Below are 24,312 nucleotides of genomic sequence, written 5' to 3' on the forward strand. Positions count from 1 at the left end.
GTGCATCTCTGGTGTCTCTTCAGCCTGTCTCACAGTGTATCCTGAAAGGTAGAAGAAATGGTAAGAGAATTGTCTCCAACTCCATGATTTTTGCTCTTGACTTTAGAATCCTTGGAAAAGGGAATGCTGGAAACCCACCCATTCTTCTTTTCCTATTCTTACCCACTCCTCAGGTTAGCTGCTTCCTGGAACTTCCTGGAACTTTCCCCAACTGTCTCCCCAACCGCCAACTGCTGCCTCCTCTCCTGGCACTCCAGGAGCCTCTCCCAAAACTCCCATACTCTCAACACTGGCAGACCCTGATCACCTTAAGGGCCCAATCTGTGGGGCATCCTGGAGGGAACTTGCTCCCCACCTTGTCCAGCCCAGAAACCTGCCAAGATTTCTCACCTCCCTGCAGCCACTACACTGCTCTGGGTAAGTGAAAGGGGCTCTTCACTCCGGTCGATGCGAGGAAGGGACTTTCCATAAGGACCAGACAGACAGACAGACAGAGACAGAGAGAATGAGAAGTTCTCAGGGATGAGAACTGTGGCCTAGAGAATTTAAGAGAATTAGTGTTTAGGTCATATTTCTGATTTCTTTACCCTTGTATGGTTTGAGGCCATTACTCAGGGCATTTCTGCATGCTTGTGTTTGAGCATCAAACATTTCTCTAACTTTCCCAGAAAGGACTCCTTGGCACATTTCTCACTACTAGAGTCCTGGACTGGGATTAGTGTTGCTGATTTCAGTTCAGCTAGGCCTTACTTCTAACAGACTTAGAAGTTTCTTTCCTTTGCGAGGTCCTGATTTCATCCTCCAAGGAAGAAGAATTCCTCTTTCTTCTCATGTGAAGACATGTGGGCAGAACTAGAAATCCAATCTGTGCACCAAAGGAGGGGAGGAGGGTAAATCTGCAGCTCCAGTGGGCTCTACATTCAATGCTCACCTCCACGAGGACAGACAGAATATTCATTCTTCTGAGGATGATATGGCAGCAAATGAACCTGGAAAATGCTACCATTTCATAGCGTATCTGGGCCTTTCCGTTCTGTGGATGAAGTGAGTCATTAATACATACATCATAAGGCTGAGGCAGTGAGCTTATTAGGTCAACAGTTGGTTGCTGAGACCAACAAGCTGGGGTTCTCAGAGAGGAGACTTCATGTTCCTGGAGTGAAGTGGCCCAAGCCCCCAACTTCTGGTTGGAGGTCCAGCAGAAACCTTGGATAAAATGAGTGTTTGGGTCAGGGGCCAGAGCTGGGTCTTATAGACACTCTTCTAGTCTCCTCACTCTTGGGAAACATAACTGCTAGAAAATTCAACTCTGGAGCTCTCTCTGCCACTGTCCCCTTGCCCCACCCCTGTCAATACCACCAGTTCCTGCATTTTCTGTTTGAGAAGTTAAAGATTTATAGTTCAAAACGTGACTAGAAGGAGAGCAAGCATTTCTTAAAATAACAACAAAAGTTACATTCTGATACTTTTACATTCCAAGACAGTTTCTACATTGGTCATCTGAAATGAAAGTTACATAAAAAGCAACATTTTCTAGTGGAGAACTAAAAGACTTTAGGAGAGTTTGTGGTCCTTTTCTACTCTTTACACATGAAAGACAACAAAAGGCTAGAATATTCTGTTTGCAACATATTGTTTTTGAATGTGCTGTGCTTGCTTATTTTTTAAGTGTCTACTCTATTGAAAGTACTGTGGGGGGTACAGAAACAATTAGGGTGCTCACAGGATGAAATATCTGCACAGGAAACTAAAACAGAAAGAAGATATCACTGAATGCTATTAAGGGAGAAACAAACACTGCCCCTGAAACTGAAGTGAGACACATATTAAATTTGTGGAGGCCTATGTCCACCGCTCTTTCCCTTATTTTCTTCCTTATTTATTTAAAAAAAATTGAATGTTTATTTATTTTTGATAGAACACAAGGGGGGAAGGAGAAGAGAAAGAGTAAGACACAGAATCTGAAACAGGCTCCAGGCTCTGAGCTGTCAGCACAGAGCCCGACGCAGGGCTCGAACACACAGACCATGAGATCATGACCTAAGCTGAAGTCAGTCGCCCAGCCGCCCAGCCAGCTGACTCAGCCACCCAGGCTCCCCTCCTCCCTTATTTAAATGGTAATAGAGCACCTGCTGTTTCTCAGGCACTGTGCTAGGTGCCAGACACAGCACTTCACAGGACACATATGGTTCTTCCTCCGTAAAGGTAACAGTCTAGTGGTAGATAAGCACAAGTAAATGACAAATAAAAATGGCTGGATACATACTATCATGGTGGAAGACTGTATGTGGGTAGGAGAGGATATCTAAGAAGGTTCACTGAAGGAAGGTTCACTGATGTTTAAATAACACCTGAAGGATAAGCAAAAGCCATCTGGGTCATGTGGTGGAAGAGAATGGCTCTCCTTACAGAGAGAACAGCTTGTACAAAGGCCTTAGAGTCAGAGAGAGTATAGCCAATTGGGAATGTGGAAAGTAGTCTACACAGGCTGATCAAGTGGTCTATACAGTGAGGAGAATGGATTAAGTCAGTTTTCTAAAGTGGGCTCTATAAATCACTGGTTCCTTGGTGTATTGTGTGTGTGTGTGCACTAAAATATATATAAAATTTACCATTTTAACTCTTTTTAATTACATTCACAATGTTGAGACTTTATCACCCTATGTATTTCCAAAACATTCATTACCCCAACAAAAAGTCTGTAACTATTAAGCAGTAACTCCTTACTGTGAGAAAATAAGTTTCTGTTGCTTAAGCCACCCAGTCTGTGATATGTGGCTATGGCAGCACTGACAAACTAATACATTCATCTTGTTCCAGATCTTCGGGAAAAATTTTTGAGTCTTTCACCATTGAGTATGATGTTAGCTATGGATAGTCCATATATGGCCTTTATCATATTGAGGCTGTTGAGTTTTTATCAAGTTTTTATGAGTTTGTTGAGTGTTTATCAAGAAAGTTGTTGAATTTTGTCAAATGCTTTTTCTGCATCAAGTGAGATAATCATGTGGATTTTTTCCTTCATTCTGTCAATGTGGTGTATTATATTGGTTGATGTTCATGTGTTGAACCCTTCTTCCATTCCAGGAACAACTCTTACTTGGTCATGTTGTATAATCCTGTTAATATGCTTCTGAATGCAGTTTGCTAGGGTTTTTACATCAATATGCATAATGAATATTGGTCTTTAGTTTTCCCTTCTTGTAATGTCTTTGTCTGGTTTTGGTATTGGAATAATGTTAGCCTGACAAAATTACTTAAGACATATTCCCTCCACTTTAATTTTTTGAGTTTGTAGTGACATGTTTTTATTCCCTTTTTATTTATTTTTGGTATATTCTATGGGTATATTTTGTGGGTATCATGACTATCATATATAACAACTTAAAATTATAACAATCTAATTTAAATTGGTACCAGCTTACCTCCAATCGCAAAAGATAGCTACACTCCCCTACTTTATGTTACTGATGTTACAGATTACATTTTTATATATCTGTACACTAACAAAGATTTATAATTACTTTTGTGCATTTGTCTTTTAAATCCTATATTTAAAAAAAGTGGAGTTACAATGCAAAATTTATTGGCTTTTATGCTTGCCCATATATTTACCTCTACCTGAGATCTTTATATCTTTATCTAACATCAAGTTACTATCTACTGTCCTTTCATTTCAACCCAAAGGACTCTTATTAGCATTTTTTTTTTTTTTTTGCAGGGAATTTCTAATGGCAATGAATTCCCTCAGTTTTTATTTAACTGGGAATGTCTTAATATCTCCCTCATTTTTTAAGGGCAGTTTTGCTGTATATAGAATTTTTGGTTGACAGGTTTCTTCTCTAAATATTTTAAATACAGTTAACCCTTAAATAACATGGGTTTGACCTTCATGGATCCACTTATTTGTGGATTTTTCTTCTCTTCCTTGTGGTTTTCTTAATAACATTTTCTTTTCTCTAGCTTACTTTATTGTAAGATTACAGTGTGTAATATGTATAACATTGAAACTGTGTTAACCAACTGTTTATGTTATCGGTAAGGGCTCTAGTCAACGGTAGGTAATTAGTACTTAAGTTTTTTTGGGGGGGGGTTCAAAAGTTATATGCAGATATTTGACTGCATGGGGGTCAGTGCACCTAACCCCTCTGTTGCTTGAAGGTCAACTGTATATCATCCCAATGCCTGCAGCCTCCAGGGTTTCTTCTGAGAAATCAGTTGTCAGTCTTGCAGAGGATACCTTGTACATGACATGTCCCTTTTATCTTGCTGGTTTCAAGATTCATTTTTTGGCTTTTAACAGTTTGATTATGTGTCTTGGTATGAGTGTGTTTTAGTTTATTCTACTTGGTGTTTCTTGAGCTCTTTGCATTTGCAGATTCATGTGTTTAATCAAATTTGGGAAGTTTTTGGCCATTATTTCTTCAAATAATCCATCTGCTCCCTTCTCTCTTTTCTCCTTCTGGAACTCTCATAATGCATACACCGGTCTACTTGATGGTATCCCATGGGTCTTTTAAGCTCTGTTTATTTTTTTTTCATTGTTTTTTCTTTTTGCTCCTGATCCCAGACTCAATAATTTCAGCATTCTTATCTTTAAATTTATGGATTATTTTTTTTCTCCCTGCTCAAATAAGCTATTGAACCCCTATAGTAAATTTATCACTCAGTTATTTTATTTTTTTATCTCTATAATTTGTTTTGTTGGTTTTTATAATTTCTGTACTTTGTTGATATTCTGATTTTGTTCATATACTGTTTCACTGTCTTCCTGATTTCCTTTAATTGATTCATGTTTTTCTTTAGCTCTTTGAGTATATTTAAGACAGTTATTTTAAAGTCTTTAATAAGTTTGATGTGTGAGCTTTCTCAGGGACTGTTTATGTCAACTTATTTTATTCCTTTGAATGGGCTACGTTTTATTGTTCTTTGTGATTTTTTTGTTGTTGTTGAAAGTTGGGTATTTGAAAGAAGCAGCCACTTTCCCCTGTCTTTTCAGACTGGCTATGTGCCAGAGAAGACCTTCACTGATTAGATGGGCATGGTCTGGGCCCAGGGGTGAGCCCAAGATGAGAACTTTAGACCTTCTTTGTTTTTTTTTTTTTTCTGAGCATGTGTCTTGCCTGGACATGAATGTGGCTTTCTCAATTCCCCCATATACACAGCTTCTTTTAAATGTTGTAATTCCCCCCCCCCCCCCCCAGGAATCTCACCCTAGCTTCTTTTGGGGACTTATATTGTCCTTTAGATGTCTTCATCAATAATGTCTTGCCCCAAGTATCTGAAGATCTGTAGTATCCCTGCAGTTTTCATAAACAATTTCCACTCCTTACTCTCCCTGAGATCTCAGTTAGACAAAACAGAGACCAGTACTTCAGGCAATCCCTAGACAGGTTAGAACACTGCAGTAAGGTTTTCTTTGCTCCCTCTGATTTGAGAGAGGAAATTGGTAACTGGGCTTCAGTGTCCTCTAAACCAAGACTGGATTATTCTGAGGACAGTGTAGGGGCAAAGACAAGTGAAAATGCCATGTAATTTCTTACCATATGGAAGGCAACGCTTCCTTGACTGAGAATTCACTTGGTTGCTCCGATCTTTGACTGTTTTCCAGAGCTCACAGCTCAGCCAGCTTTGGGTTTAATTTGTTTTGTTAGTTAGCTGGTTTGGTTTTGGGTTGTGTGTGCGTGTGTGTGTGTGTGTGTGTTTTGAAGTTTCCATAGAGGAATGAGAGCTTGGAGCTTCCCAGTACATCATCTTGCTGATGTGACCTGGCTGTTTTTTCTTTAAACAGCTTTATTAAGATATATTTCACATACCACACAGTTCACCAAATTGTACAGTATAATTTAAATATGTATAATTTAATGTTTTTTAAAGTGTATAATTCAATGGTTTTTAGTATATTTACAGAAATGTGCTATCACCACTACAATGTTAGAACATTTTCATCACCTCCAAAAGAAACCCTATACCCTTCAGCTATCACCCCCATCTCCCCTATTCACTCACCTGCCCACCCGCAGCTCTAGGCAACCACTAATCAATTTTCTGTCCATGTATGTATACCTGTTCTGGACATTTCATATAAAAAGAATCATACAATATGTGTTCTTTTGTGACAGGCTTCTTTCACTTAGCACAATATTTCCCCACATTCCCCTGCCCCAGGGTGTGTAGAAGGCACAAGGTACTGAGAAGATAAATGGGAGTGGTGAGCGGCAAGGGTACACAGTGGAGCAGGCAGACTGGTTCAAAACTGGAGTTACATCCAACAGCCAGAACATGAAGAGGATGGAAAAAAAGATGGTGGTGAGTGAATAGTAGAAGCAAAGAATCACAGGAAACTAAGCACCAGAGAGAAGCAAGTCAGAATAAGTAAAGAAAAAGGACAGTGGTCAAAGGATTGGAGTTCAGAATAAGATGAAAGACTGAGTGTCGTGGGAATAGCAAAGTGAGAGAAAAAGAAGAGGTTGTTATCAGAATAGCTTCTTGGATTTAAGATTTTAGGGATGGAATGTTTTTTAGTGATGACAGTGTCCAAGAAGTTGCCATCAGAAAAGAGGCTGGAGAGGAGGGCAGAGAAGGTGTTGGAAGAGGATATGGATGTCACCCAATGTTGACATCAAGACTTGGAACAGGGGAAAGTTTCCATGCCAAGTAACAATGTCTTCAGTGAGCAAGGAGTGATAGGAAGGCAGATAATACCAATTAGGATTGATTCAGATGGAGTAAGCCTCAAGAAGTGTAGATTTTGACAAGAGGACTGAAGAGTCATGGTATAGAAGCAGCAATGGGGAATGAAGTGCTAGTCAATCTTACCTCCCAGTCCCCAGACATGTCGGGGGTGAGAAACTGAGCATTCCACACTTTGAAGAACTTCAAGAGAAGCAACTTTTCAAGGGTCAGGGAGATTCGGGTTATGGCAAGAGGTGGAGGTGAAGGGATATCAATGGGGAAAGCAAAGTCGTTTCAGCAAATGATGTTGGGCCAATTGGATAGCTACATGCAAAAGAGTGGAATTGGACCTCTGTCTAACACAACATATAAAAATTAAGTCACAATGGATTGATGATGTAAATGTAAGAGCTAAGATTGGAAAACTTTTGGAAGAAAACGTAGGGGAAAATCTTCATGACATTGGATTTGTGATAATTTCTTGGATATGACACCAAAAGCACAGACAACAAAAGAAAAGATAGATAAACCATACTTCACTGAAATTAAAAACTTTTCTGCATCAAAGTACACACTCAAGAAAATAAAAAGACGACCCATAGAAGAGGAGAAAATGTTTACAAATCAAATATCTGATGAAGGCCTATGATTTTTGGCACCAATCCCAATGTGTGAGTTTTTTCTCTACATCAAGAAATTCTCTAACACTAGCTGGATGTCCTACAATTCAACTCAATTCTGACACTATTTACCTGGAGATACCATTAGATCCCACAGGATAAGGGCTTGGTCCTACAAGACTGTTCCCTTACCCTCAGGTGCCAATTGTAACTCCAGACTATTACCTGAGCTTCTGGCCTACCAGCTGTAGATTAGAGGTTCCGACAACCTCCTACTTGGGTTCAATTAATTTGTTAGAGTGGCTCACAGAACTCAGAGAAACATTTAACGTACTAGATTACTAGTTTATTACAAAAGGATGTAACTCAGAAACAGCCAGATAGAAGAGATGCATAGGTCAAGGTATGTAAGAAGGGACACAGAGCTATTCTCTGAGTTGTATCCTTTCCCCAAATCTCCAAGTGTTCACTAACCTGGAAGCTCTCCTCACCTCTATCCTTTTGAGTTTTTAATGGGGGTCTCATTACATAGGTATGATTGACTAAATCACTGGACATTGATGATTGATTCCACTTCCAGAGCCCCTCCCCTCCCTGAAGGTGGAGAAGGAGAATTAAAAGTCCCAAACCTCCAATCATATGGTTGATTTCACTGGCAACCAGCCCCCATCTTTTTAGGTGCTTTCCAAAAGTTACCTCATTACCATATAATTAGGTATGGTTGAAAAGGGGTTATTATGAATGTCAAGACATCTTTATCACTCTTATCACTTAGGAAATTCCAAGGGTTTTAGAAGCTCTGTGCAAAAAAATGAGATGAATATCAAATATATATTTTTTATAAATCACAGTGTCTAATATCCAAAATATATAAAGAACTTGTCTAACTCAACAATAAAAAGATAACCTATTTGAAAAGTGGCAAAGGATTTGAATGGATATTTCTCTAAAGAAGATACATAAATAGACAAAAACTCATGAAAAGATGTTCTACATCATTAGTCATCAGGAAAATGCAAATCAAAACCACATGTAATACCATTTCATGCCCACTCAGATCACTATAATCAAAAAGAAACAATAAGGAGTGCTAGTGAGGATGCGAAGAAATTGGAACCTTCCTTGCTAGTAGAAAGATAAAATATAATGGCCGCTTTGGGAGACAGACTGGTAGTTCCTCAAAATGCTATACATGGAATGGTCATATGAGCCAACAATTCTACTCCTGGGTGTAACTCAAGAAAATTGAAAGCATATTTTCACACACAAAAACATGTATACAAATGTTTATAATAGCATCGTTCATAATAGCCCCAAATAACCCAATGTCCATCAAATGATGAGTGGGTAAATAAAACGTGGCATATCCATACAATGGAATATTAATCCAGCTATAAAAGATAACGAAGTACTGACAACATGGATGAACCTTGAAAACATGCTGGGTGAAAGAAGCTGGTCACAAGAGAACACATACACAGTTGATCCTTGAACGGCATCGGTTTGAACTGCATGGGTCTACCTATATGTGATTTGTTTACAGTACAGGCCTACAAATGTATTTTCTCTTTCTTATGATTTTCTTAATAATGTTTTCTTTTCTCCAGCTTACTGTACTGTAAGAATACATGTAACACAAGATATGTGTTAATCAACTATTTATGTTATCAGCAAGGCTTCCAGACAACAGTAGGCTCTCGGTAGTCAAATTTGGGGGGAACCAAAAGTTATACACAGATTTTCAACTGCACAGGGGATTGGCATCCCTAACTCCCATGCTGTTCAAGGGTCAACTGTAGTATGATTCCACTGAAGAGTAGATTAGTGACTCGGGGGACTGGGAGAGGAAGGAATGGGGACTAACTGCTAATAAGTTCTGCTTTGGGGCTTCTTTTGGGGGTGATGAAAATGTTCTGGAATTAGGTAGTGATGATGGTTGTGCTACTTTGTGATGGTTGCACAACCTTTAGTGATTTCTATACTAAAACCACTGAATTGTACATGTTAAAAGGGTGGATTTTATGGTGTGTGAATCTCAATTTCTTAATGAAAACGAAAGGAAAATAGCGAGGGGGAATTCAGTTACTGTAGTTCAGAGATTCCAGAGGGCACATGTGGAAAGGTTTTGGAGGGAGGGAAAGCATGAGTGGCTGTCTGGATAAAGAAGGAAGGTAACATCTGGGCAGTGATAGGGGTGAGGGGCTGTTAGGCACAGGAGGCTTGGAAGGATAGAAGGGGGTGGGGGTCAAGACTTCTAGGAGCACTGGCCCAGCAGATTCCTGGGTTTGGAGGGATCAAGGCATCTCAGGAAGTCAACAGCCTCTGCCTACCTGATAGTGTTGGGATGTAGTACCAGCCCTGGTGACTAAAGGAAGAATAGGGGACTCCCAGGGTGGCCACCTCAGGATCTAGAGATGGGAGTTTCCAGAAATAAAGCAGTTGAGAAAAACAGGCTGGCAATGGGAAAGAGACACAGCACCTTCCTGGGCTTGAATGTGGTTCCTAGATCTTGGACTCCACATTTGAAGTGAAGTTCTGTGAATCCCCAAGAGAAAGATCAGATTCGAAAATACCGAGAACCACTGCACTCTGTCAGATCTCTTTGCAAAAACAAGCCAGAGAAGGTTAGATAAATAATCAAACGGGATCTAGGGCCAGGCGCCAACTTGAGTGGTTATTTCCTGCTGATGTTTATTGAGTTAGGAGCTATTAAGTGAAAATAAGACTATCAGAAACAGAGGTGGTGGGTTTGTCAGGCATTCAAACAGTAATTTATTAGACATCTAGACTCGCCAGGCACTGTGCTGGGAATGCTGGATGCAAACTCAGTACAGCCTCCAGGAAGCTTGTAGATTGAGGGGCGGGGGAACCACAAGCAAATCTTTAAGGAAGTAATTACAAAAGAATTCATTGCAAGCATATAAGCACAAGGAAAGGAATAAGGAGCTATGATTCTGTATAAGAGGAATTTAACGGAAGCTAGGCGTCAGGGCATTTCTCTGAAGAAATGGCATTTTGACTATCCACCAAAAGGGGGTGGGAAGTGAGGGCAGTGCAGAGGAAGGCCCTAGGGCAGGAAGGAGCTGGAGGGATGAGCGGGAGTTAAACCTCAAGCAGCGGAGAGTAGAGAGTCACAGCTAGAGAAGCAGGAGGAGCCAGATCATGCAGGCATAGGAGATTCTGGGCTGTGTTCCAAGAACACAGGGAATAGAGGGGGGCAACAGAAGGGAAAGAAGGGCGACAGCCAAGCTCCAAGAGGGGGCAGTAGAGGAGAGTGGTTAATGGTTAAGGAGCAAGTAGTCTGGAGGCAGATAGCATGGGTTCAAATCCCAGGTCTTCCACTTATGACTCATGTGACCAAGGTCCAAGTTAGTTAACCTTTCTGTACCTCAGTCTCCTCCTCTGTAAAATGGGATAAGAATAGCACCTACTCCAAAGGATCATATCATAAGGATTCAATGATAAAAGCTTGCCACATACTGAGTAAGGAAGCATTGCTGACCTGAGCAGACTCAGCAGGAGCAACCCTACCCTGGGGACTCTTCCCCACCTCCAGACAGCATTTTTTGCGTTTTTTTTTTGGTACTAAGAGCTATTGGTATTGAGGAAAGTTTTGGCTTCTCTAGCGGCTTCCACTTTGAAGATCAGAGTCTCTTGGCCTTTGAAGACCATTCTGGCAGCATTGTCCTTGTGGCTCTGGCTATCCTGTGAGCTCCATGAGAACAGGGGCCATGCTGTCCCTACACCATAGAGCAGACACAGGGCCTGGCACATGGGAGGTGCTCAGTACCTGATAGCGAAATGGATTGGGAATGCATACATGATCGAGCATTCCGTAGGTGAGGGTCATCCCCTCACTGAAGGGCTTAACATAATTTGTTCAATTCCATTCTCACCGCCATCCTGTGAGGAGGCTACTAGGAGGCTCCTGTGAGGAGGCTACACCTCCAGTAGGGAAGATCTGGGGAATGAGTCCTCTGTGGGGGAGCTGTAGTCATACATCAGGGACTCTAATTATTGAGAAATGTGTTTAATTTATAGCCCCAAAGAAAGGCTTTTTGCTAGAAGTTGGGATCCTGGATGCAGGAATTCAATTGGAAAGCCAGCTATGCTTAAATAGTTTCTCTAGGGGCGCCTGGGTGGCGCAGTCGGTTAAGCGTCCGACTTCAGCCAGGTCACGATCTCGCGGTCCTTGAGTTTGAGCCCCGCGTCGGGCTCTGGGCTGATGGCTCAGAGCCTGGAGCCTGTTTCCGATTCTGTGTCTCCCTCTCTCTCTGCCCCTCCCCCGTTCATGCTCTGTCTCTCTCTGTCCCAAAAATAAATAAACGTTGAAAAAAAAATTTTTTTTTTTAAATAAAAAAAAATTAAAAAAAAAATAGTTTCTCTAAAGCTTAAGCTGTGTAAACTTTATAGCTATGATCTCATCTTCCTTAGCAAGGCACGGGAGCGACGGGTCATTATACTTGTTTATGAAAGGGAGAAATGGTGCATCTTAGAGAGGCATAGTCCCCACCCCCCTTCCCAAGCAGCCTGGCGGGGCTCAGAGCAGAACACGGGAGTCCTCAGTTCCCAGCTGCTAGAACATTCCCCAGCACACCCCCACACCCCATCTCAGAGAAGACAGAGCACAGATCAACTGGAAAGGCCGTGGGAGAACTGCCTGTGATCTTCCCCTGCCCTCTCTGGTTCCAATCAGAGTCCCACACACAACTTCCTACAGGCTGCTCCCCCCTTCCGCCCAGCCGGCACCTCACTGGCACCGTGCAAGCTGCTCCCTTCCCCAGCAGCCCTGCCGGTTTCTTCTCCAGAGACTATTATTTTGGGAGACTGCTGAGTTCAGCACTGCTGCAAGGTGCAGTCGGAGGAGCCCTTCTGTCCTCAGCTGGCCCTTTGGAGCTGGCCTCGGGGCCAGGGCGGCCCTAAGTGCGGCAGCCCTTCCTGCACAGGGTCACTGCACCCAACCACCGACCGTCCGTCAGCCCCAAGGCTGTCAAGGCAGGTGGCGCGGGAACTGTGGGCAGGAGAAGCAGAGCTGTCTCCGGCGCACAGCCCAGCCCAAGCCCTGCTCCTGGAAAAACAACCAAGGTCTTGCTCTTGCAGGCTCCCCGGAACCCGCCCCCAGCTTAAAGCCTGGGGTCATCAGCTTCCCAGAGTTTGCCTTAAAGCCAAAGAAGCAGGCTGGCCCATGGCCCACTGATCACACACGGGGCGAGTGGTGGGGGACAAGATGAGGATCTGGGTGGGGTGAGAGGCTTATATAAGCCCTTCTGCTTCGCAGCTTGCTCTCTGCCCTGGCAGCCGGGATTAGAGGACAGCAAAGCCTTGCTCTGACAGAGGAGGGGCCTCAGCCAGGACTGCAAATTGAGCCCGGGTTGGAGTAGGCCCAGGTCCTCCCAAGGTATTTGTGTCCGGGTGGCAGATTAGCTGCGGGAGCCCAGGCAGCTGCCTGCCCTTCTCCTTCTGCTTACCAGAGGTCCCTGTTCCTTCAAGTGAGTCCCCTGGGGTGGGGGCCACAGGGTGAGAAGGGCGCCCCCTGCAGAGGGCCCCGCAGCTCTAAAAGTCCCTTGTGTTCCAGGTATCCATGGGCTGGACAATGAAGCTGGCCACGGCGGCACTGTTTCTGGGTCTCACAATGGTGGTCCCCAGAGACGAGGAGGACGGCGACATGTGTATGTACGAGGCCCTGTCTGACACCGATGCTGTCCTCTGCAAGTAAGGCTGGTGGGGCCCGGGAAGCAACCAGGCAGGGCAAAATGGGGGTTGAGATCTCCAGGAGGGGTGTTTGCAGAACCAGGGAACATTGTCTCCTAAGTGGCCTTCGTGGGCAGGTAGATAATCACTGAGCCCTGGAGACCACCTCAATGGAGGCCAGCATTAAGGGAAGAACTGGAGACAGGCTCCTACCTTCCAGACAGTGGTCTCCCGGAGCCAGAGGGTATATACAGATACAGTCAGCTCCCCTTTATACTCCAGGGGGGGCCTCCAAACCTGAGGGGCTGGCCTCACCCTCCCTGCTGGCACCCAAGAGAGACCATCCCTCCCCACAGCCCGGAATGCTCCCTTCCCCCAACAAAGAAGCATTTTAAAGAACAGTGGCAGTCCACAGAGGGTGTGGGATTGGACCCTCCCTGTGTGAGAAGTGGCTGTTTGCTTTTCAGTAAGGAGGCGCTGGGAGTGTGGGGCAGGTGGGCCTTTAAGGAGCGTGGCCACTGGGTGTTGTCTAGAGAGGAGGCTGGGCCTCAGAGGCGGGCTTTTTCCCTTCTGAGGACCCAAGCTCCTCCTGCCTGTGTCAGAGTTCAGCTCTCTCCTCACTGACTGCCCATTAGAAAAGCCAGTCTTAATTGTCCTGGGCTCGTGGCTCGTCCTGAGGGCTGCCCAGGCCGCTTTGCTGCCAACCCCTCTGCCAGTTTGGTGACAAAGGAGCCTGGCATCCCACTGAAGCCATCGGAAGTGAGAGAGGAGGGAAGAACTCTTATTTCCTGCTCTGCCTCCTTGGGTACACTTGAATTCTTACAAATGTTAACTTTTAGAAAGATAAATACATGTTTTCCCTGAAAAAGTTAGGTAGTTAAAACCCCTCCCTCTCCCAAAAGCTAACACACATTTTGCTCTGTGCTCTTATCAGTACATTTCTAAAACTCTGGCCAAACAGTTCTAAATGGAGTTTTGAGTGGGAGGAGCGAACACGGCTGCATCTCACATGTGGGCTCCAGTCCTCTAGGTACTCTGCTGAGAGGAGCCTCCCTGGGGGTGGGTAGCCGCTTAACTCTGGTAGGGCAGAAGATCAAGTCCCCATGAGCCCGGGAGGTCAGCTGGGCAGGGCCACAATAAGGCCCCATTATGGAGTGCCTCCGTGCTTCCCACGTTCACTGCGGCACACTTAGAAAATGACCATGTGCGTGGTCACTGGGGGCGGCCCACCTGGGCCCCGGCTGCCCTAGGCTCTGCCCTGCAGACATCCACACGCTGGTGCCCTGGGGGCCTGTGCACTATGGTACGCCTGAGGGCTCTGGGGCATCCATCGTATGCCAGGAGTTCTGCTGGTGCCTAGACTCCTTGGCTCATTTCGCTGTTATCGCGAACCCACCAGGTACATATCACCATCCTCATATTGCAGACGAGGAGTCCCCAAGATTAAAGAACCGGTCCACAGAGCTCACACACCTCGCCAGTGGCAGAGCCTGGATCCAGCCCCCCTTGTTTGGCTCTACACTCAATGCCCTTTCCCTACCCGCCTTTGGAGCTTCTCAAACTGGAGTGAAGGGGAGCTGTCTCAGGGCACTTGGGCTGTTATAACAAAGTGCTAGGGCAAGGTGCCTTAGGAACAGCAGAAATTTACTTCTTCTCCTCCTGGAGGTTGCGAAGTCCCAGATCAAGGTGGCAGCAGTTTCCACGTCTGGTGAGAACCTGCTTCCTGATTCACAGATGGCTGTCTTCCCACTGTCCCCTCACACAGTGGAAGGCCCCTCCCGGATGCCCCACCTCATAATGTCATCACACCAGGGGGCTGGGGTTCGGCATATGAATTCTGGGGGAGGGGCAACTGCAACTCACTCCATTACAGGAGGTACTCTCAGGACTCCCTAGAGTCCACCAGGAGACCCCCAGCTTGAGAAACACAAACTTGCCACACTAAGGTTGTGTGCTAGGAGATGACTGGTTATAAACTGTCACTGCGAAAGGGGAGGTTTGTCTTTATTACCTCTGAAGGCCTTTGTTGGTAAAAGATCATCACTAACTGAGAACACATCATGGATACATCAGACCCCTGAGGAGAGATCAGGATGTCCTGTGCCAGGGCCCCCTCACCTGACCTCTTCAAGAGATCTCCCCACCCCCCAAGAAGCCACTCCTCTCATCATTAGGTAGAATCTAATAGAGAGAGAGAAAAAAATATATATATTATATATATATTTAGGGGGGGGGCACCTGGGTGTTTCAGTCGGTTAAATGTCCTACTTCAGCTCAGGTCATGATCTCACAGTTCATGGGTTCAAGCCCCGCATTGGGCTCTGTGCCAACAGCTCAGAGCCTGGAGCCTGCTTTGGATTCTGGGTCTCCCTCTCTCTCTGTTCCTCACCCATTCGTGCTCTCTCTCTCTCTCAAAAATAAATAAACATTAAAAAATTTTTAGAGAGAGAGAACGCACACCTGACCACATGCACAAGTGGGGGAGGGGCGGGGGGGGAGGACCTTAAGCAGGCTCCGAGCTCAGTGCTGAGCCTGATGCAGGGCTGGATCCCAGGACTTTGGGACCATGACCTGAGCCCAAATCAAGAGTTAGACGCTCAACCAACTGAGCCACCCAGGCATCCCGAATAGGGAATTTTTGAAGTCAGGCCTTAACACCTGAGGGTATTAATCTAGAAAGGAGGAAGTTCATGTACAGGGACAAGTGGTAGGAAGACACCGTTAAGGGAAAAGCTCTTCCGGGGTTACAGCTTACCGACCCCTGACAAAACCCTGAGATCAGAACTCAGGTTCAGTCTCAGCAGCGAGAGAACGACGGTCTAACCCACACCCTGTGGGTGCGTCTATTCAACAACGCCCTCCCGCTGCGTCAGCTCCCCTGGCTGGGAGCCCCCCCTTCCCCCCATCCCGCCAAAGCCCTCTGGCCTGTGCTGAAAGCCCCCCCCCCCCAGAAGCTGCATCCCCACTGGAGGCAGGGGTTGCCTTTCTTTAACTTCACCCCATCCCGTCTAGTGTTGTCCTGCACACTGCATGGAACGAGTCTAGCTCCTCTTCCTCTTTTTTTTTTTTTAATGTTTATTTATTTTTGAGAGACAGAGAGATAGAGCAAGAACAGGAGAGGGCAGAGACAGAGGGAGACACAGAATCTGAAGGGGGCTCCGGGCTCCGAGCTGTCAGCACAGAGCCTGATGTGGGGCTGGAACCCACGAACTGGGAGATCATGACCTAGCTGAAGTTGGACACGTAACTGAACCACCCAGGCACGCCTAGTTTCTCTTCCTCTTGAGTCTCCTTCAGACGTTGGGGGGTTACGCTGCCTGCCTCCACCCGCAGCTCTTCTCAGCTGGGCTCCCATCTTCATCGTCAGTTCCTCCTCGGGGGGCCTTGGTTCTGGGCCCCACTTCTGCGAGCAGAGGTTGGAGACAGGCCCATTGCTCTTTTCCAAAGGTGGCGCCCCACACTTTGACACCGAGAACTGTGTGCCCACCGAGCCCCCTCGGACCTCTGTCCAGGTAGCCTCACCTCCATGGGCCTGCTTGTCAACCTCGCTTTTAGGCCACTGGAATTCTGAGCCCTTTCCACAGGTATAGCCCGGGAGCCGTCTCTCTCTGATCCGCATCTTACAAAGCTGAGGGTACTTGGGTCACTACTAGTCGGAAGCCTGGAGACACGGAGTGACTCCCTAGGGAAGCTGTGTGGCGCAGCAGACGGCAGACAAGCCGCTGGAGTAGTTCTCCACCGCTGCACAAGTCACCCCAAACGTGGCGGCCACTCACACTTGTGTCCCATTTGCTCTGGGCAGCGCCCGGCTGGGCAGCAAGGGCTCACCCGCGGCCGCGGACTGGCTGGGGCGGGGTGCTCTGCTCCCGAGCTCGCTAATGTGGGTGTTGACAGGCCTCGGGCCCTTGCCATGTGGCCTCTCCGTGGGGCTGTTCACCACACAGCAGAGGCTTCCCACAGAGCCAGGATCTCAGGGGCAGAGCCTGTGAGACAAGCCACAGTCTTCTTATAACGTGATCTTGGAAGTGACATCCCGCGCTGCTGCCGGATCTGCTCTGTTAGAATCAAGTCACTAAATCCAGCCCCCGCTCAAGGGGAGGGGGGCTCCCACTAGGGTGGGAGGACCAGGAGGCGGGGATCTCTGGGGACATGACGCTGGCTGCCTGCCACACCCATGTCCCTGTCCCCGTAGTTCACCAACGATGAGACCCTGTGCTAGTTCCTTAACTTTCTTTTGGGCCTCGGTTTACTCATTTGGGAGATAAGAATAATGATAACAGCCGCTTTGAGGCATTGTAGGAAATGAAATAATGCCCATCATGCCATTCCCTTCCCTCCACCCCATCCCCCACCCCGCCCCCAAAGCGATGTGAGATAGTGACCACGCTGGGACCAGAGCCCCCTGCCCCTTCTCCCGCCCTCTCAGGTGCCTCTTGGTCTTGTGAAGTTGACCAGGAAATGTCCCAAATCTGGGGATGGAGATAGAATGTGTCCCATGTGAAGTACCCCACGAGCAGGAAGGGCACTGCAGGAAGATGGCACAAGGTGTCAAGTGTATTCTAACTAAGTTTAATTTTGGATTCAGTTCATCTCAGGCCTGTCCAGATCTTTCTTTAGGCTGATTTGATCATCTGTTACTTTTTGTTTTTACGTTTATTTATTTTTGAGGGAGGGAGAGAGCGCGAGGGGCAGAGAGAGGGAGACACAGAATCCCAAGTAGGCTCTGGTCTCTGAGTTGTCATCACAGAGCCCGACGCAGAACTTGAACTCATGAACTGTGAGATCATGACCTGAGTCAGAGTCGGACGCTTAACCAACAGAGCCACGCAGGCACTGCAATCATCTGTTAGTTTTTTTTTTTTTCTTTTTAACATTTATTCATGTTCTTTGAAAGGCAGAGAGAGACAGAGCATGAATGGAGGAGGGGCAAAGAGAGAGGGAGACACAGGAACAGAAGCAGGCTCCAGGCTCTGAGCTGTCAGCACAGAGCCCAATGCGGGGCTCGAACTCACAGACCGTGAGATCATGACCTGAGGGGAAGTCGGCCACTTAACCGACCGAGCCACCCAGGCGACCCCCATCTGTTAATTTTAATCAACGACCAATTTGATCGTTGTTATTAATCAACTTTGTGCCACTCACAATTCAAATAAATTTGCCTTCTGTGTCCTGATCCAAGCCTTTGGTAAAACTGCTGAACAGAACAGAGGCCTGCACACGGCCCCCTGGCATGGCCTGCTGTGTGGAGTAACATGTAGTTTTCAGATGCTGGGCTGGCAGCGCCCTGTGGTGTGACAGGGGCTGGCGGCAGGGACCTAATCCCTGGTTCCCTGGCACCTACCCTTTAGGCCCACTCACCAAACGTCAGCTTGCTGATTTTGATTAACTGTTTAAACACTTGCAGTAATTCTACCAGGATAAAATAAGGAAACCCGTTCATTTCCTGGGAAAGGCCTCTGTGTTCCTCCGTTTCCATCCTGCCTGCCCCGTGGCCTTTCCCAGTCCGGGCTATGTGCTGACTCTCCATCTCTCTGCCAGTGGAGGGTCCCCTCTCTCAGCCTTGGGTCTCGCCAGCTGCAGTGGCAGGGAGCTGTTTGGCAGAACAACCAAAATGTTGCCAGGAAGAAAAATGAAAACCCGTCCTCTAAAACTTGTTCAAAAGCCATTCAAACCATGGCCTCCAAAGGAATTACTGTAAACTTGCCAAGAGGTAGAAGAAAGAAGTGTGCTCAGCAAACTGGAAGTTCAGCTAACTGGCCTGAGGCTGGCTTGGGGGGGGGGGTGGTGCTGGCCCACAGGACGTCCTGTGTCTGCTCGGTGTTGTAGGCTCTGGCCCTCAGGAGCCACTGGAAGAGTGGGACAGGAGGAGAATGTGAGTTCCCTCCCACTGGGAGGCAGGCCTTGCCTTTCTCCCTGGGTCCAGAACTCAGGAGCTCCCCCTCCGGATCTACTCCCCCATTATATTCGCACCGGGTCTCCTCCAGGCTTTACCTCCAGCAAGGAAATCATGGCCAGCTCTGGGTGACCACTGGCAGGGTGTGGAGCTGGTCAGCCAAGCTGGACTTTGGGCAAGGCTAGGAATTCACCCCTTCTCTGTCAGCGAATCATCTTAACCCAATGCACCCTATAGAGATCCTGGGTCTTGATGATATAAAGTGACAGAAGGACAGAGAGGAAGGGCAAGGTTTTTGTTGTTGTTGTTGTTGTTGTTGTTATTTTTAAATATCTTTTTGACATCCCAGCCTGGTATACATCCCTGAGGCTCAGATACAGGTAAGCCCTTAAGGCTAACCCTGGTGAAGTTATGGGATCAGCCCTTCCAGTAAACTCAATTCTCAGAGCATTCTTGCTGTTCAGGCCTTCTTTGCAGGGAAAAAAATAGATAAATGGATTCATACTACAGTCTTAGTGACCAGATATTTTACCTCCTAGGAGATATTTGCATTTTGAAAGTGCAGGGAATGGTAGGTGGAGAGCCTAGGTTATTGGGCAATGCTTGACCCAAAGATGTGGATTATTTAACTATTGGTGAGGTTTCCAGACATACAGAGGATCTTGATTTGTTTAGGGTTGACGAACGTCTGTGCCCGTGAAGAAGGATGTGCTAATTTGCTAAACCTTTCTTGATGTAAAGAGAACCTCCCCGAAAAGCAATGTGCAAATATTGTTCTTATAAACACAATCCTACTTTAAAGACACGGACCAGGTTTGTCTAAGGATGCATGCTCTTTTTGAGAAGTCAATACAGATGGTAGTTCACACTTTCTGACCACTGACGACTTGCTGGCTCTGTTGTAAACTTCGATCACCTACTTTACTCCTCACACCAATACTTCAGGGGTGTCCCCATTCTACAGGTGAAGAAACCGAGTCACCAAGAGGTCAAGTAACTCTCAGGTCACACCAGTCACGCTAGTTAGTGACCACTACTAGTTGGTAGCAGGCCTAGGATTCCATCCCACTTGACTCTACATTTCCAATGGGGCTAGACTGAAGGCTTTGAACCTGCCAGACTCCCCCTGACTATCTCCTTCTCTCCACAGGGGCCTTGAAGTTTTCTACCCAGAACTGGGGAACATTGGCTGCATGTTTGTTCCCGACTGCAACAATTACAGACAGAAGATCACCCACTGGGATGAGCCCATTGTCAAGTTCCCTGGGGCCTTGGAGGTGAGTGAGCAAAAGCCTGGAGCGGGAGGGCCGTGGGTCTTGGTTTCCCTCTGAGCTTGCTCATTTGTGTGACTTGAAGCAAGGCCCTCTGGGTTGGGTCTGGTGGTACCAGGTAGCTGATGCCATAGGATGCGCCTGCCTCAGAGCAGCCCCATGGCCTTGGAGGAGGGTGGGGTCGGTTGGAGGGGGCTGCAGACCGGAAGCCTTAGTGGGACTGTGGGGCAGCTCTGCCAGGATCTTTCCCTGCTCCTGCAGCTCCTGGGCCCCAGAGCCTGGCTCGTCAGTTTATGTGGAGACCGGCTGATGTGTGCTTTGAAGTCAGCAGAGAAAAGGAAGAGAGAGGGGGTGTAGGGAGTCCTTTTCAAGGTTCAAGGTGGCTGGCGAATGGGGAGGAGCTAACTAGTAATGAGCAGGGCTTCTCATGTAGCTAAACAAGCAGAACAGTGCGCCTTGACTCCATCGTCGCAGTATGAAACACACCGAAACGTTTGCTCAAACTTGTCTGAAATAGAAGATTGAAGCTCTTTTAGGAATTGGAAATAACTATTCTTTCTTCTAGGAAATGGTTAGTACTATCTTGTTCTGGAAGCTTCCCTTGGTTTGGGGATGTAGTAAGCCTGGGGCAGGGCCATGGAAGTAGAAAGTGGACTGTGGCTGCCGCTCCCACTGGCCAGAGCATGTCCTGGGGGAGCTGCTCCAGTGTTCCGGTCACTGTTTCTCTCTTCATTGATTCCTGGGTCACACTGAGCCCCCACAGTGTCAGGAGAGGATGGCAACCTTGCTTTGTCTGCTGTGTTTTAGTAGGAGATGCCAATATCAACCTACATAAAAGGACTGCGATGTGTCCAGGAACCAGGTCACAAATGGGTGGAGGCTGAAGGGCCATGGTCAGGAGGTGACCACATGCACACCATATGCACAGCCTTCTGGTCCCCTTTGTGCACCGTGGCAGGGAGAGGCCACCGCCGGCTCTTCCCCTCTGTCAGTCCAGGCCTGATAGCAGTGACTACATCAACAACAAAATAACAAGTTCTGGGGCAAGGGAATTTGCAAGTTTACTCAGATGTGGAGGGTAGATGCTTCTCTTTCTTAAACTGTTTTCACTATCAGGGAACCAGTAGATTGTGATGTGTCTCACAATTGATGAGATTGAAAACATGAAGCTTTGACAGGCTATTGTGTTTGCAACCTTGAAAAACATCCTTTCTTCCGGGAGGCTAAGCAAGCAAGTGACGAGAAGGCCTCTGAGTCTCTCTCCCTCAACCCTCCCAAGCCTCACTCACATGAACATGCATGCACGTGAACACACACACATGCACATGTCAGCCCTCCTCCCTTGGAGACCTCTGGCCTGGAGCACACCAGTGGACATGTGGGAGAAGCAGAGGAGATATAGGCCACTGTGATTCTAACACTTGGAACAGGAGGTGGAGGGCTGCGGGGAAGGAGCCCAGTCCTGTAGGGAAGAGTATAATGCTGCCCGGTGGGGACTAGATGCTTGACCTTCACCATTAATTCACGTGTCCTTGGCTTTGCCACTGAAAAGTAATGAGATCAACCACATTCTCAGTCCAGTGACTGTCCTAGGAGAGATTCTCAGTAAAGGACTCCATTCCGCCTGATGTTATAGCATATGTCCACTAGATGGCAGTGCAGACTTTTCTGAGTACCTGGCGTACTTGGTTTGAAGCAAGTTTGGGAAATCTTCATTTGATTCCTTTTAGTTGACACCGATTGTCCTGGGGTGTGGGCATATAATGAAGAGAAAACATCACTCCCTCCAGATCATGAAATTTACCACCCTGTCTCAGTCCAGAGGTGGGGCAGGACAGAAAACCTGGAGACTTATGAAGGGCAAGGACTGTGGTTAAGAAAGCCAAGGAGAGTAGAGATTTCACAAAGAAAAAATTGGTCAAAGTGGTAGAAACAAAGGAAGGAAACGTAATATTCTACTACTATAGAACTAGAGGGTTTTGGGTTTTTTTTTTTTTTTTTTTTTTTTTTTGTAAATTTAACTGACATTTGACAAGGCGATTCAGGGTTATCAAAAAACACCATTAATCGAGTGGTACCCACTTTATGCTGGGTACTATTTGTGTGTCATTTCATTTAAAGTTTTCATCAAGTCTGCAAGTGAAGTAAGTATCTCTTTAGTTGAGACTGTTAGTGATGAGTGACGAAAGCCAACTCTAACCGGCTTGTGCCAAAAGAGGGAAGAAACTATTGGTTCACAAAATGAAAACTCCAGGAATAGCTTCAGGCATGGCTGGATTCAGGTGCCCAAACAATGTCACCAGAAATCTATTTTTCCCTTTCTCTACTTTTTTCTATGCTGGTTTTATGCGTAAATAGACTCTCCTTGTGGTGGCAAAGACAACCCCATTAGCTTCAGATTTGTTTTACTAGTTTATCAATCCCAGTGAAAATAGATTGACACTTTTCAACCATTAAAAATCCCAGGATTTGTCCTGCTTAGATCACATGCCTATCCTTGAACCAGTGACCTTGGGTAACCCCACTAAATCTACAAAAGCTGAGGGCAAATGAGGATGGTTCCCCCAGAGGAGACCACTGGTAAGGGCTCTCAGCAGAGACACCAGGGCACTGGCACAGTCAGGGGATGGGGGCAGCGTGGGGGGGCTTGCTGAATGGAAGCTTTCTTGGGACAGAAAGCAGTGTTTGCTAAGGAGAGTGGTGGTGAAGAGGTGGAGATAGGCCAGGGGTAATGAGAAATGATATGATAGCTAGAGCTTCCCTTAAGGTGTCGAGGGAACAAACACCTCTACAGAGAGAGAAACTGCAACAGTTGGAGAGGAAGGGCTGCTCTCTGGGAATAGGGTCTCTCAAGAGTGTGGGCAGGGGAGCCCGAGTCCTTAGTGACAAAGCATGGGATTGAAGGCATTTCCTCTGGGCCTGGGGCTTACTGAGAAAGGACAAGCAGGTTGTGACTGGCTATGTGGGGATAGTGCCTTGCTTCAAAGTGATTAAAGCAATGCCACCAAAGCAGCAGCTGCCAGTGGACATGTCTTGGGAGCCCCCCACCACCACCAAGCAAACCCTCAGGAGAGGTGCTGTGGGCCTGGGACAGTGCCTCTGTGCCTACTAGAGGTCTTCCTGCCTGTACATCTTTGTTCAGGCCACTTCCCATATTTGGACCCTGCCTACTGGGACACCCTGCCCGTACCAAAATGCTGCTGCATCTAAGAAGACTTCCCTATCTCTCTCTTGGCCCTATCCTCATCCCTGGCTGGTGTCTTCTATCTCTGAACTTTCTTAAAAAAAATTTTAATGTTTATTTATTTTTGAAAGAGAGACAGAGAGACAGAGCATGAGCAGGGGAGGGAAGAGCACAGAGAGAGAGGGCGGAGGGAGACACAGAATCTGAAGCTGGCTCCAGGCTCCGAGCTGTCAGCACAGAGCCCAGGGTGGGGCTCGAACCCATGAACCACAAGATCATGACCTGAGCCGAAGTCAGACACTTAACTGACTGAGCCACCCAGGTGCCCCCTCTCTGAGCTTTTTAAATACCCCCTACCCATCAGACCTAGAGTTTACTTCCTTCTGTCTTGTATTGTGATTGCTTGTTCATATCTCCCATAGCCTTGACAAGTTTGTAAGCTCTAGGAAAGCAAGACCACCCACAGCCCCTACCAGCATTGCAGGCCCCATGTTGACTGACTAGGTGAGGGGGTGAATAAATGAATGAATGAGTGGCTGCTGGAAGGATACCTCCTGGAGTGTGGTGAACTATAAGATGTGTGAGTCCCATGTTTGCCTTTTAAGCTGTTGGGTGTCCGGGGCAGCCTGAAGAAAAGCTGCTGAAGCCAGTACTAGTCTCTCCTCTACCCAGGGTGGGGGTGGGCTCAGGGTTGGGAAGAGGAAAGCCAGGAGAGAAATCCAGTGGGTTTTCCAAAAGGCAAAGTAGTGCAGGGAAATATGGATGGTCCCTGTGCCAACAACCCCAAGAGTTAAGAGAGGTGTTGAAATAAGAGGAAGCTTTCTCCCCTGGTGCTTTGACAAACATTAAGAGGCAAGCGTCTTAAAATGCATCCCTTCTCAAGATGATATAAACCGAAAGGCCCCTGAGAAGCTTCTTGACTGAGGCCTATTCTTCACCTTGAATTTAACCAGCTGGAATCCTTTTGAAGTGAAGAAA

General features: G+C 46.7%; 1 protein-coding gene across 5 annotated transcripts in view; it reads left to right on the top strand.

Moving 5' to 3' along the window:
• The first annotated feature begins 217 nt into the window (after nucleotides 1-217).
• PEBP4 (phosphatidylethanolamine binding protein 4) overlaps nucleotides 218-24,312 on the top strand; it is a 215,675-nt gene continuing 191,580 nt past the window's right edge. The window contains exons 1-3 of one of the 5 annotated variants that reach the window (XM_086703479.1): nucleotides 218-417; nucleotides 12,871-13,007; nucleotides 20,030-20,156. In XM_086703479.1, the coding sequence (XP_086559605.1) occupies nucleotides 12,877-13,007; nucleotides 20,030-20,156 (258 nt within the window). In that variant the 5' untranslated portion in view covers nucleotides 218-417; nucleotides 12,871-12,876. Of the gene's footprint in view, nucleotides 418-12,357; nucleotides 12,381-12,561; nucleotides 12,785-12,870; nucleotides 13,008-20,029; nucleotides 20,157-24,312 lie in introns of those variants that run through there. The other 4 variants (XM_086703481.1, XM_086703478.1, XM_086703480.1 and 1 more) reach the window with 4 other exon arrangements.

This window comes from Puma concolor, chromosome B1 (assembly GCF_028749965.1).
Source record: "Puma concolor isolate L17-30 chromosome B1, mPumCon1.1.hap2, whole genome shotgun sequence".
Taxonomy (NCBI): domain Eukaryota; kingdom Metazoa; phylum Chordata; class Mammalia; order Carnivora; family Felidae; genus Puma; species Puma concolor.